General features: G+C 42.7%; 1 protein-coding gene across 23 annotated transcripts in view; it reads left to right on the top strand.

The window, feature by feature from the left end:
* Positions 1-221: 221 nt before the first annotated feature.
* The window catches only part of LOC137183693 (protein NLRC3-like), a 54,951-nt gene continuing 41,828 nt past the window's right edge, over positions 222-13,344 (top strand). For 4 of the 23 annotated variants that reach the window (XM_067590905.1, XM_067590904.1, XM_067590923.1 and 1 more), the window contains exons 1-3: positions 233-317; positions 497-637; positions 4,375-4,533. In XM_067590905.1, coding sequence (XP_067447006.1) covers positions 510-637; positions 4,375-4,533 — 287 coding nt within the window. In that variant the 5' untranslated portion in view covers positions 233-317; positions 497-509. Of the gene's footprint in view, positions 318-496; positions 638-3,869; positions 3,968-4,374; positions 4,534-5,618; positions 5,656-5,700; positions 5,937-6,070; positions 7,860-13,344 lie in introns of those variants that run through there. The other 19 variants (XM_067590925.1, XM_067590919.1, XM_067590928.1 and 16 more) reach the window with 13 other exon arrangements.

The following is a 13,344-nucleotide window of genomic DNA, read 5'->3' as shown; positions in this document are numbered from 1 at the left end:
CAAAGTGAAATAACATCATACAAATAAAAACATGCAAAAGTCATTTACTGACCCTGTTACATTAGACTCAGAGTTTGTTCAACCTGCTTTCTGGAATAAACCCTCAGAAAATAACTGTTTTTAGTACAATGAGGGAGTCACACACACACACACACACACACACACACACACACACACACACACACACACACACACACACACACACACACACACGGCAGTATAAAGGAAGAAGGGAGGAACTGTCAAAGTTGAAAGTATTCAGTCAGACTCCATTTTAAAGTCAACAGAGCAGAGGGAGGAAAACAGTCTGAGGCAGGGTGAGTGTTAATATCAGGGCTGCTAATAATGATTACTGTCATTATTGATCAATCTGCTGATTATTTTTCTGATGAATTGTTTAGTTGATTAAACTGTGTCAGAAAAATATGAAATCACAGTGTTGATGTCTTCAAACGTTGTTTTCTTTGTTCTTTTCCTGGTTTCTGCGTCCTCACAGTGATGTAACGAAGATGAAGGATTTGGAGGAAGAGGAGGACGGAGCAGAGTCTCTGATATCCAGCTGTCTGTCTATGAAGAGTGACCGGTCTAAACGTCGTCCTCCAGACTTCAGTAATGAACCTGGACCCTCAGACACAAAGTAAGAGATTGTTTCTACTGTAAACTGAGCTGAAGATGATTCAGTGAGACGGTTTCATTAAGGTTGTAGTGTAGATATGAAGAAAACACAGTAGAAAGAAATAATGAACTAGCTTCCATTCAGCTGTAATCTAGAACAGATCTTCATGTACATGTTAACCAGAGACAGAGACAGGGCTGCTATTGCTATTTGATTTTCCAGTCTAACAATCTAAAGTAGTAGCAGGTAACCCAGGGTGATATTTACTAAGGATTTAGTAACAAGTCACATTGTGTCTCCTTATTTACTAAAGGACTGCACCGGGGTTTTGTGCAGGTAAAATGGAAGAAAATTGAGTGTTTGGTCTCCTGCAATACAGAATGTGTCTTAACGTGTTCCTGTTCAAAGACACAAAATATGGGAGGAAGTAATGGAAATGTATACAAACAGCCTGCTGCAGCTGATTTATCACTGCAGACTGACCACTGCAGCAGAGGAAACTGAGTCTGACATTTAACGTTTGGGAAAAGTTAAATGTGTAAAACTGTTGTATGACACTGACACAGAGGGAGAGAGATTATAGCAGAAACAGTGAGAGAGAGAAACACAGATGAAAAGATGCATTATGAAGATATTTAGCAGAGCTCTCTGTTCAGCACCACAACACAAGACAAAAGAGCAGCAGTCTGTTATTTTTCACAAGTGGACTTTTCTGTTTTGCTCAGTTGCCTCCTGCTTATTTTTCCTGACTTTTAAAGTCTCATAGTTGCTTAAAGGAGCCCTGTGGAGTTTTCTTGTTAACAAACAAAAGTCATGTTTACATTGACTTACTGACCAAAACACATTATTGTGTGAATCCTTCATGCATCCGTATCCAGGGGCCCATTGTCTCATAATCTGCCTATAGTTCAGGGTGAATGGTGCATTATTTTCATAAAATGAAAGGGTAACAACAGTTTCAGCTGTGCCTGTATATTTGAAATGTAATGATGCTGCAGCCTGATACACAGTCAGATTCCACCTTATCATCATTAAGGAAATGTAAGTCTGATAAAAGATGAATCAATGGACGACACTGAATAAAACCTTATTGTGATAACTTATTGACACCTTTCCTGCTCTGACTCAGGCTCTTTTTTTTTTTAAGATAAATGTGCACCGTCTGCACTATAGACTGTAAAAAATATGGAAGTAGTCACTGTGACGTCACCCATTGGTTTGCGAACGGCCGTTTTGAAGCCTCGAGTGTAGCAATTTGACCGTCGCCATCTTGGATTTGGCCGTTGCCATGTTTGATTTTTGGAGCCAGAAGTGACCATATTTGGATGAGAGGGTTGCGCTGACCATAGCTCTAGCTGCTAGCTCTGTTAGCACAGTGCATTTACAATCTATGGTTAACAGTGATAACGCTGATGCCAATTTTCACTAGTGAAAAACAGGCCTAAAACAGTTAAAACAAAATGTACGGCTACCACAATGTTACAATTAACTTCAGTGAACTGAAAACATGCTGTGAAATAGCAGCAGCTATGCCCATACACAATGGTTACATTACGTAAGCAACGTTGTCACCATGGTAGCGACTTGTTAATCACAACGTAGCCACGCCCTAAAGCATACGCTGCTTTGTCTATTTTACTCTAAATGGGGCCATGATTTACAAACTGAACATCATGCTGTATTGAAGGAGACTTGAAACTAGCAATTGAGACCATAAACTCATCAGGAAACAGTTTACTGAGGTAATAAATCAAGAGAGAAGTAGGGTCATTTTCTCGTAGACTTCCATACAATCAGACTTCTTTTTGCAGCCAGTGGAGTCGCCCCCTGATGGCCATTAGATAGAATGCAGGTTTTTGGCACTTCCGCATTGGCTTCATTTATCAGCCCCGGAGGTTGCCACTTGCTCTGCACACAGCGTACATGTTGCCATGGTGACTCATAGTATCGGAGCTCCATTGATGATGGCTGTTTTCATTCATCACGCACGAGTTTAACTCAGAGTGAACAAACTCAGAGTTGATTGAACAAACTCTGATCAGCTGTTCTGGAACCAAAAACTCCGAGTTTCATCTCAGAGTTCAGGGTTGGTGTGGGGTTAGGGTTAGCTAGGCTCAGCTTTAAACAGCAGACACAATTTAAGGGTAATGTAAGAAAAAACCGACAGCGCCACCTAGAGGTTAATTCAGAGCTCTGGACCTCTACAAGGATCACAGGTTACTAAAAATCAGGGGAGCAGAGTTAAAAACCAGGCAGGAGTCTAAAGGAAGAAATTGAATCAGCTTTAATACAATTTTAAAATGAATACAAGGGATGGTACCACTGAAGATAAAACAGTAGGCCACTAATTAAATAATATAATAGTAAAAGTCGACCACTAAAAGGAATAAAACACCAAAATGTAATAAAATGAATCTAAACAAATGCTGCTTAACAGCAATGTCAAAACCCATTAAAAAGTCTAAATTCAGTCCAGCGACTCCTCCCGTGTCCACTTTTCTGCCTCTGATGCTCCTATCCCGTTCCCGCCTCCTCTCACATCAACTCCGTGGGATCTGCGGAGGACCAGAGATACCAGAGCGGGTAGAGAGTTCCCCACTGCGGGCCGAACACTCCTGTCTTCAGTTACAGTCCTCCCCGTCTGCCTCTCTGGGAGGATACTCGCAGTTTTCTGGGCGACAGCTGACCAACTGCTGACCCAGACCCGGGTGAAGCTACGTTGGCGGACACTGGCTGCTGCATGTAGTCCCACGGTAACGCCGGGGTCGCTGGCTGGTGGCTGTCTGTCGTGTCGAACCGCTCCGGACTCTGTCTCTGGGTTCTTTCTCCGAACCGGGCCGTCTGCTCGTGTGTTCCGCGTCCTCCGGTTCCTCAGCTTGTCGCTCATTCTGCAATTAGTGGGATGACTGGAGATGTGTCTCTCCCAGTATCATTACTGCCCAGTTCATCATGCAAAATAATCAATACTTAAAACACACATAAACACATTCAAAACACACCAAATGATCAAGAATAAAAAAGTTACACAGCAAAACAAGTAAAAGTGTCAAACAACAACATGCAAAGTGAAATAACATCATACAAATAAAAACATGCAAAAGTCATTTACTGACCCTGTCACATTAGACTCAGAGTTTGTTCAACCTGCTTTCTGGAATAAACCCCCAGAAAACTGTTTTTAGTACAATGAGGAAGTCACTCACACACACACACACACACACACACACACACACACACACACACGGCTTCCAGTATAAAGGAAGAAGGGAGGAACCGTCAAAGTTGAAAGTATGCAGTCAGACTCCATTTAAAAGTCAACAGAGCAGAGGGAGGAAAACAGTCTGAGGCAGGGTGAGTGTTAATATCAGGGCTGCTAATAATGATTACTGTCATTATTGATCAATCTGCTGATTATTTTTCTGATGAATTGTTTAGTTGATTAAACTGTGTCAGAAAAATATGAAATCACAGTGTTGACGTCTTCAAACATTGTTTTCTTTGTTCTTTTCCTGGTTTCTGCGTCCTCACAGTGATGTAACGTAACACACTGCTGCAGTTAAAATAGAGAGAAGTCACAGTTAAGAACCACACAGATGTTTATCTGAAGTCTGTTGGATTTAAAGCAGAGTCAAAGTTTATCTTTGTGATGGCTGGAAAACACACATGGTTGTAGTTAAAGTCATGTAAACTAATAAGAAGCTACTAAGTTGAGAGGAAGGACTGGGTTTATTATACTGTGTATGTGTGTGTGTCTCCAGTGTTACTGGTTTACCTCTCAGACTCCAGAAGATGAAGGATTTGGAGGAAGAGGAGGACGGAGCAGAGTCTCTGATATCCAGCTGTCTGTCTATGAAGAGTGACTGGTCTAAACGTAGTCCTCCAGTCTTCAGTAATGAACCTGGACCCTCAGACACAAAGTAAGAGACTGTTTCTACTGTAAACTGACCTGAAGATGATTCAGTGAGACGGTTTCATTAAGGTTGTTGTGTAGATATGAAGGAAACACAGTAGAAAGAAATAATGAACTACCTTCCATTCAGCTGTAATCTAGAACAGATCTTCATGAACATGTTAACCAGAGACAGAGACAGGGCTGCTATTGCTATTTGATTTTCCAGTCTAACAATCTAAAGTAGTAGCAGGTAACCCAGGGTGATATTTACTAAGGATTTAGTAACAAGTCACATTGTGTCTCCTTATTTACTAAAGGACTGCACCGGGGTTTTGTGCAGGTAAAATGGAAGAAAATTGAGTGTTTGGTCTCCTGCAATACAGAATGTGTCTTAACGTGTTCCTGTTCAAAGACACAAAATATGGGAGGAAGTAATGGAAATGTATACAAACAGCCTGCTGCAGCTGATTTATCACTGCAGACTGACCACTGCAGCAGAGGAAACTGAGTCTGACATTTAACGTTTGGGAAAAGTCAAATGTGTAAAACTGTTGTATCACACTGACACAGAGGGAGAGAGATTATAGCAGAATCAGTGAGAGAGAGAAACACAGATGAAAAGATGCATTATGAGGATATTTAGCAGCGCTCTCTGTTCAGCACCACAACACAAGACAAAAGAGCAGCAGTCTGTTATTTTTCACAAGTGGACTTTTCTGTTTTGCTCAGTTGCCTCCTGCTTATTTTTCCTGACTTTTAATGTCTCATAGTTGCTTAAAGGAACCCTGTGGAGTTTTCTTGTTAACAGACAAAAGTCATGTTTACATTGACTTACTGACCAAAACACATTATTGTGTGAATCCTTGTGGTCTAACAAATGTGGTAAACCCTAACCCTAACCCTCATGAAACATTTGCAAAGCTAATTTTTGAACCTTTATAGACTCTCTGCCTTTGCTGGTTCATTGTTGTGTCTGTCTAATTACTTCTGAACCCTTGTAATTATAGTATATATTATTTTATTTAAATTGAATGTGCTGAAGCTCAGAGCCTGAAGATCAAAAAAACTGTGTAAATGTCCAAATACTGACAGTCTGGACTGTTCATGGAGGGAAAGAGCTGCATCAACTTGTGAGCTGTCGGTTGGCCACCACTAATGTCATGTGTCATAAAGAATGTGTTCATGTCCACAGAGAGAGGAAGAGGAGGGGTGTTTCTGTGGAGGAGCAGCTGTCCTGCTGTTCTTTGTGTCAGGACGTCCTGAAGGATCCAGTCTCTACCAGCTGTGGACACTGGTTCTGCAGACAGTGCATCACCTCATACTGGGACCAGTCTGCTCCATCAGGAAACTCCTCCTGTCCCCAGTGTGGAGAAAGATCCAGAACAAGACCTGGACTGCAGACTGACAGTCAGACCAGCACTGTACAAAGTAAGACTGAAGATCTGTCTGCTGATGTCATCATCTCTGAAAACAGGATAGGAATCTACCTCCTCTATCCTACTGAAAATTAACACAGTCAGACATATTTCTTTTTAATTATAAATTTTTTCCTTCTCTTTCAGCAGAAAGTGGTCTGCAGGAGGTTTTAGATGAACATAAGAACAGTCTGAGGAGGAGATGTGAATGTGTGACTGAAGGAAGTGATGAAGCAGGAAGTGAAACCCTCCTCAACAGGATCTACACTGAGCTCTACATCACAGAGGGACAGAGTGAAGACGTTAATACCCAACATGAGGTGAGGCAGCTTGAAGCAGCTTCCAAGATGGACACCCTCCATGACAATCCAATCAGGTGTCACGACATCTTTAAAGTCTTACCTGACCAACAGAAACACATCAGAGTCGTTCTGACCAACGGCGTCGCTGGCGTTGGAAAAACCTTCTCAGTGCAGAAGTTCACTCTGGACTGGGCAGAGGGCTCGGAAAACCAAGATGTCAGTCTGGTGATTCTGCTTTCGTTCAGGGAGCTGAACTTGATCAAAGATGAGCAGTACAGTCTGCTCATGCTGATCCATGATTTCCATCCAACATTACAGAAGGTCACAGCAGAGAAGCTCGCTGACTGGAAAGTTTTGTTCATCTTTGACGGCCTGGATGAAAGCAGGCTTTCACTGGATTTCAACAACATGAAGGTCGTGTCTGATGTCACACAGAAGGCATCGGTCAACGTGCTGTTGACAAACCTCTTCAAGGGGAAGCTGCTTCCCTCAGCTCTGGTCTGGATAACTTCCCGACCTGCAGCAGCCAATCAGATCCCTCCCACATGTGTTGACAGGGTAACAGAAGTCCGAGGCTTCACTGACGCCCAGAAGGAGGAGTACTTCAGGAGGAGATTCAGTGATGAAGAGCTGTCCAGCAGAATCATCTCACACATCAAGACATCCAGGAGCCTCCACATCATGTGTCTCATCCCAGTCTTCTGCTGGATCACTGCTGCAGTTCTGGAGCACATGTTGACTACAGACCAGAGAGGAGAGCTGCCCAAGACCCTGACTGACATGTACTCACACTTCCTGCTGGTTCAGACAAAGAGGAAGAAGCACAAGTATGATGAAGGACATGATACGAGTCCACAGGAACTGACGGAGGCTGACAGGGAACTTCTTCTGAAGCTGGGGAGGCTGGCGTTTGAACATCTGGAGAAAGGAAACATCATGTTCTACCAAGAAGACCTGAAGAAGTGTGGTCTTGATGTCACAGAGGCCTCAGTGTTATCAGGAGTTTGTACAGAGATCTTCAAAAGAGATAGTGTGATCTTCCAGAAAACAGTCTACTGCTTTGTTCATCTGAGCGTTCAGGAGTTTCTGGCTGCAGTCTACATGTACCACTGTTACACCAGCAGGAACACAAAGGCACTGAAGGACTTCCTGGGAAAATACCACAGTTACTCATCTCTGGATGACTTCCTGAAGAGAGCCATGGAGAAATCTCTCAGAAGTAAAAATGGTCACCTGGATCTGTTTGTGCGCTTCCTTCATGGCCTCTCTCTGAAGTCCAACCAGAGTCTCTTAGGAGGCCTGCTGGGTCAGACAGAGAACAGTCCAGAAATCATCCAGAAAGCCATCAACAACCTGAAGAAGAAGAAGACCAATATCTCTCCTGACAGAAGCATCAACATCTTCCACTGTCTGATGGAGATGAACGACCACTCAGTACATCAGGAGATCCAAGAGTTCCTGAAGTCAGAGAACAGATCAGAGAAGAAACTCTCTGTGATCCACTGCTCAGCTCTGGCCTACATGCTGCAGATGTCAGAGGAGGTTCTGGATGAGTTGGACCTGAAGAAGTACAACACATCAAGGGAGGGAAAACTGAGATTGATCCCAGCTGTGAGGAACTGCAGAAAGGCTCGGTAAGTCCAGATGTGATTATCAACATTATAAAGCTGCCATCAGTATTACAGTAAAGATTCACACATGCACACTCATGACGCCACGGTGAAGAAATTTTCCCACTGATTAACAAACTTGTGACAACACCGGTGTTACCGGTTACACCGGACATTTTACAAAATAAGATAATCGTCATTGATGCTCATCCGTAGAGCGCTTACTTTGATCTTTAATATTAGATGTTTAGATGCTTTAGATGTTTAGCATATTAGATGCTTAGAACCAGAACCGGAGCAACACACCTGCAATCCGGAGAGAGTTGCTGCTGAAAACAAGCACTGAGACCAGGGAGACATGAGAGCAGCTGCTCATTAACAGCTAGCGTTACGTTTGTTTACAGCAGCAGGACGGAGAACAGACGTCTCACTCTGCTACTTTTTGCTGCGACTCCGCTGCTGCAGACGTTCCAGGAGCAGACAGTCAGTTTATAATTGTTGCGGCAGTCGTCCAACTAAGTATTGACAACACACTTGATACTTTACAAGTTGGAGTGTTTTTATTTGATGAACATTGGCGCTGATACATGAAAATGAAATAAATGGGTTTGCTTCTATAGAAAAAAGTAAGTGGTTTGCAATGTGGACCCAAACGCAGACACAGACCTGAGTGAAGGTGAATGAAAGAAGGCTTTATTGCCAGGGAAGAGGGGAATGGAGGTGGATGGAGTGGGGATGAAGTGGGTTGAGGCAGCGGATTGGAGGGCTGAGAGGAGTGAGGAAGAACGGTAAGGGCTGGCAGAAGGGAGCAGGTGGTAGTGGGCTGGAGAGCAGGCAGGCAGGTGAGTGGTGGTCCAGGAGCACTGAAGAGTAGATACAACAATCTGGCGATGAGGAAATGAAGAGTTGGGGTAGATATACTGCAAACTGATGAACTGTTAAGAGGCAGGTGAGCAGACTGGGAGAGTTGATGAGCTGATTGCAGACAGGAGTGTAGAGCTGGGAGCGAGAAGAGCCACGCCCAGGCCAACACACACACACACACACAACATACACAGAGAGACAGACAGGGGAAGCACTAGCGAATCTTCAGGCACCGTAACAGTTAGCAAGTAATGTAAGTACCTGCAAGCACATTCACATGTGTCAAGATATCCTCATCACAAGGAAAACATATTTCTATTCACATTAATGTTTTTATTTTCATAGTGATGAGGATATCTTGACACATTGATTATGTCACTGGTCATTTTGATATAAATATCCTTCATTTCCCTCCTGTGGGTAAATGTCTGAGGAAGACCTGTAATTGGTTGAAATGTTACCAGTAAATTTAAATGGAGCTGTGATTCCAGTGTGTGAGTTCTCCTTGTATCCCAGTCAGTGCCGCGGCTCCCATACGCAGAGGACGCAGAGCGCGTGGGGCCTCAACTACCAGGCCAGGGACCCCAAAATTAAGGTTGATCAAAATGTCATGATAATTATCACATTATTACATTTTAACACAAATTGAAAACATATATAAATTAGTTACGGACAGGTCCGCCGTTGGTTTTTTCATTGTATGTACCCTATCACTCAATTCAGGCAAATTAGATGTTTTTACCTAACATATAAAAAGAGTCCCTCCCCCCCTCCTCGAGATGGTACAACCTTCAGAGCCCTCGTCTGTTCGCTTCGGAGCTTGCTTCGGTTCGCTTGTAGCCTACTATCTGCCTCTCGCCTGAAGTTTGACTTTTTAACTTGCTTCATCAAGCTGTTTTTGAATGAGGCCACAAGTGGAGCGACCGTGGGGCCGCCCCAGGGCCCACGCTCAGTAGCGGCCCGCTGGGGACGTGGCGCTCGACCCCGCGGGTGCAGCAGGGATAGCAGAACTTAACTCTCTCAGCTTCTTTTATTCATTCTCTATGGTAGTTCTTATCACTATGGGTGTAATCCCCCCTCCCACCACAGTGTGGGTTGCAATCGCAGAGTGGCGCTGTCCGTATTTCTGCTCGTTGACTCTGCAGGAAGTGAAGACCGCAGAAGCAGCGATTCAAAGTTTATGACTAACTTTGCTGAAAACTTTATCCAAAATATGAGATATTCGCATCTTTTTATGTTTATGGTGAAAGAAACTTGTCAGACAAAGTTTCAGCCCTCTGAGGCTCATTAAGAGCTGATTGCGTTCGTGTGTGGATGAGGCCAAACTATCCAACCTCACTTTGCTGTGTGTTGAGCGGGACATAAACACTAATAAGGACTAAGTGGTTGGCAGGTTTGCCACCATGACGGAGAGGAGGATGGAGTTTTAAAAGGGACCGTGAAATGTAGAAAGTTTGTTAAACTGTTTGGATTATTTTGTTCCATGGAGGATGGAGAAATACACAAATGGACTAACGATACACTAAACTACAGCAGTCTAAGCAGGGACAACAACTGGTGACTGAAACATCCATAATTAGTCTTTATTAACTTAAAAGTTGGTTAGGAAGAAATCAGCCATAATGTTAGATTAATATGTTGTTTAACTCCATGTTTACCGCATCTCAGCACCTGTCTGTGTCACTGCCTGTGGTGTTGCAGACTGTCCTCTTTGTATTTGAATAGGCCTTGTAGTGTTGTGGACCGCCGTGTCTATTTTATGTTTATGTTATTCCCGTGTTAGAAAGACATGGTGCAGAGACAGAGCACCTGGCTTGTCTCTATCTATTGGTGGTGGTGCTGAACTGTTGGTCAGTTGGTGTATGCAGAGCACCACATGCTGTCCTCAGTGCTGAAACATTTGAACGCGGCTGGCAACCTGTTTTCTTTTTTGTTCTTCGGAACAAGCTTGTCTCAAAGTGGCTTCACTGTATGTTTCCTGAGACATAGGCTTGCATGATTCAATAACAATTTGTGATTATGAATAGGATACATCAGCTATTTTACAGTTGTGAATTTTAAAATGACTGTTTTAGAAAGGCCCCTTGAGAATGCTTCGCCCCCTCTGTGCTGAGAGTCTAGCTTCGCCCCTGAATGAGGCATAATGGCAAGTAAGAAACAACATGAATCTCTGAAAAAAAGCTGAAAGATGGAAGAAGAGAAAACTAGGCCCCCATGATCAATTATGCTTAGGGCCTCACAATGGTTAGCAGCGGCCCTGATCCCAGTTGAATAGATTTTGTATCCAGCACCTATCCCACTGAGGGTTTGTGCATGTGAACATGACGACTCTGACTTATAGTGCTTCACTTCAAATGTTCTTCACATGTTACAAATGCTATGAGAGCAAGAAAAACGTATTATTGTTGGTGTGTTTATACCTCACATTAGTAAACACAGTTATTCTGTTTATTTATAATGATTTTACAGTTTATTGTTCACCTTCAAGTTTTCTTTGGGTTTAATACAAATCCAGCAAAATATCTTCAGGTTTGAAGTTTTAGTTGAAAATGTTTAAAGAGTCATTATTTCATCACAACAGACAACAGTATTTTCCAGTGGACAGTACCTGCTGTACCTTTCTATAATGTGTCTGCTTATTTTATATACAGACACATACATGTAATATCTGTGATCTGCTGCAGCTACCAGCTTGTATGAAGCCTGAGAGGCGAAACCCAGGGCATAAAAAGTCTACAAAGCTCTTCCTGCTGATAACACTCAATTGCTGTGAGTGCACGGTGATAATTGAAGAGACTCAGTTTGAAGCTGCTCAGGTTTTATGAGCAAGACAATTTCATTTGAACTTTGTGGAGACACTCTGATATGATGGGTGCTTCTCATGACCTTATTTCATGTCTCCTCTCTCCTCTGGTGACCCGGAAATTGACATCCTGTGTCATGGATGATATAGTCAGGGAGGGAAGGTGAGTCTGCTGTCTGTCAGCAGAAAACACATTTTAATTAAATATCAGTTTCTATGAGGCTGAAAATCCCTGTGCGTCAGGTATGTTGTGAAGAGCAGAGCAGGTGGACCCAAACACAGGAGACTGCAGGCAACAGGAACTTGAAGAATAAATCTTTATCCTGGTCTGAGTGCAGGCAGAACAAAACTGAACAGAACACAGAACAAAGGATCCAACAAGACTGAACTGAAAACCAGGACTTAAATAAAACTGAACTGAAGAGGGGATGAGGTGCAGGTGGAGCAGGAGAACAGGAAAGAAGCTGATTGGCTGGTGAAGACACAGGGAGCAGGGCAGGACTAACAAGGCTGATGCAGGGCAGGTGTGGAGGGAAAGTGAGGAGGGAAAAGCAGGCTGGGGAGGAGTACATGAACACAGGAAGGAAACACAGAGCAAACAGAAAAATAAAAACCCAAAAAACACAATGAGACAGATGATGTACCTATAAAATAAAATGCAGTAGTGTCTCAGATTACATTTTCCTCATAACAATTCCTTAAACTAAACACATGCTCCTATATAACAGCAGTGAGAAAGGTGAAACTGTCTCCTGATAGATTGTGTGTAGGGAGATGAGCGGGAAGCTCAGGTGAGGGGAATGAGGTGATTGCAGTGATAGCAGGGCAGATGTGAGTGGCATAGTGCATCTAATGTTGAACACAAACTATATACAGACATCACTACTGTGGTGAAATAAGATGCTCATAAAAACTGGCAACTCATCGTATGGATGAGTAAAATTACATGAGCAAAAGGACTGGATAACAGAAGTGTAACACATAAATGATGATGGATAAATACAACCTAAGAGAGTGATGTCTAGATGAAGAGTAACTAAGCCAACACTAAACAAGCCGCTCCATAACCAGCACTGTACATGACTAGATAGTCACATAGAGCCAGACTCACTCAGAGCTGAGAGGAAGATACATAGAGTCAGACTGTGACAAGGTAAAAAGTAAACATTGATGTCAGATATATTTACATATTTCCTCTTTCCTTAAAACATATAAACTACAAGTTTATATTACTCCTACAAATTACGAGACATTCTCATCATATCATGAATTATTAAATAATGAATTTACAAACAGAATATCAATGAATGCAGATGCAAATAAGAAATATATTTTAGAAAAAGTTGCTGCCAGTAGAAATGTGTATTCAGTGTCTGAGCAGTTACAAACTGTTTGATGGATCTGTTCACAATATAACATGCAGATGTTTGTCAAACAGTTTATTTCAGGAGGAACATGCAGAGATATTTCACGTTGTCTTTTGTCATGTTGGAGGACATCACTACGTCACTGTGCTGGCAGTGGTAACTGTACGCCATTATTCATTTTTTAGACAGTACATCACATTTAAACTCCAGCACATGAAAAAACACTGAAGAGCTGTTAACACCTGTAGACTGACAGCTGACGTCACTTCAGATGGCGCCTGAAAGGAAAGGACGTCCAAAAACATGTTTCCTTGATTCTTCTTCCCTCACATCTTTTCCTGCATCTCTCCCTTGTATCTTAGGTGGGAGGGACTAAGACACAAGGATATGACTCAAGTGAGCAAAGCGAGGAGACATTTAAGACAAATAAGAAGCAATCACTGTGGACTTTATAGAAGCATAAATGCAACTCCAT

The sequence above is a fragment of the Thunnus thynnus genome, chromosome 5 (genome assembly GCF_963924715.1).
Source record: "Thunnus thynnus chromosome 5, fThuThy2.1, whole genome shotgun sequence".
Taxonomy (NCBI): Eukaryota; Metazoa; Chordata; class Actinopteri; order Scombriformes; family Scombridae; genus Thunnus; species Thunnus thynnus.
Note: the sequence above shows the minus strand (reverse complement) of the source record. Positions and strands in the feature narration are given on the sequence as shown.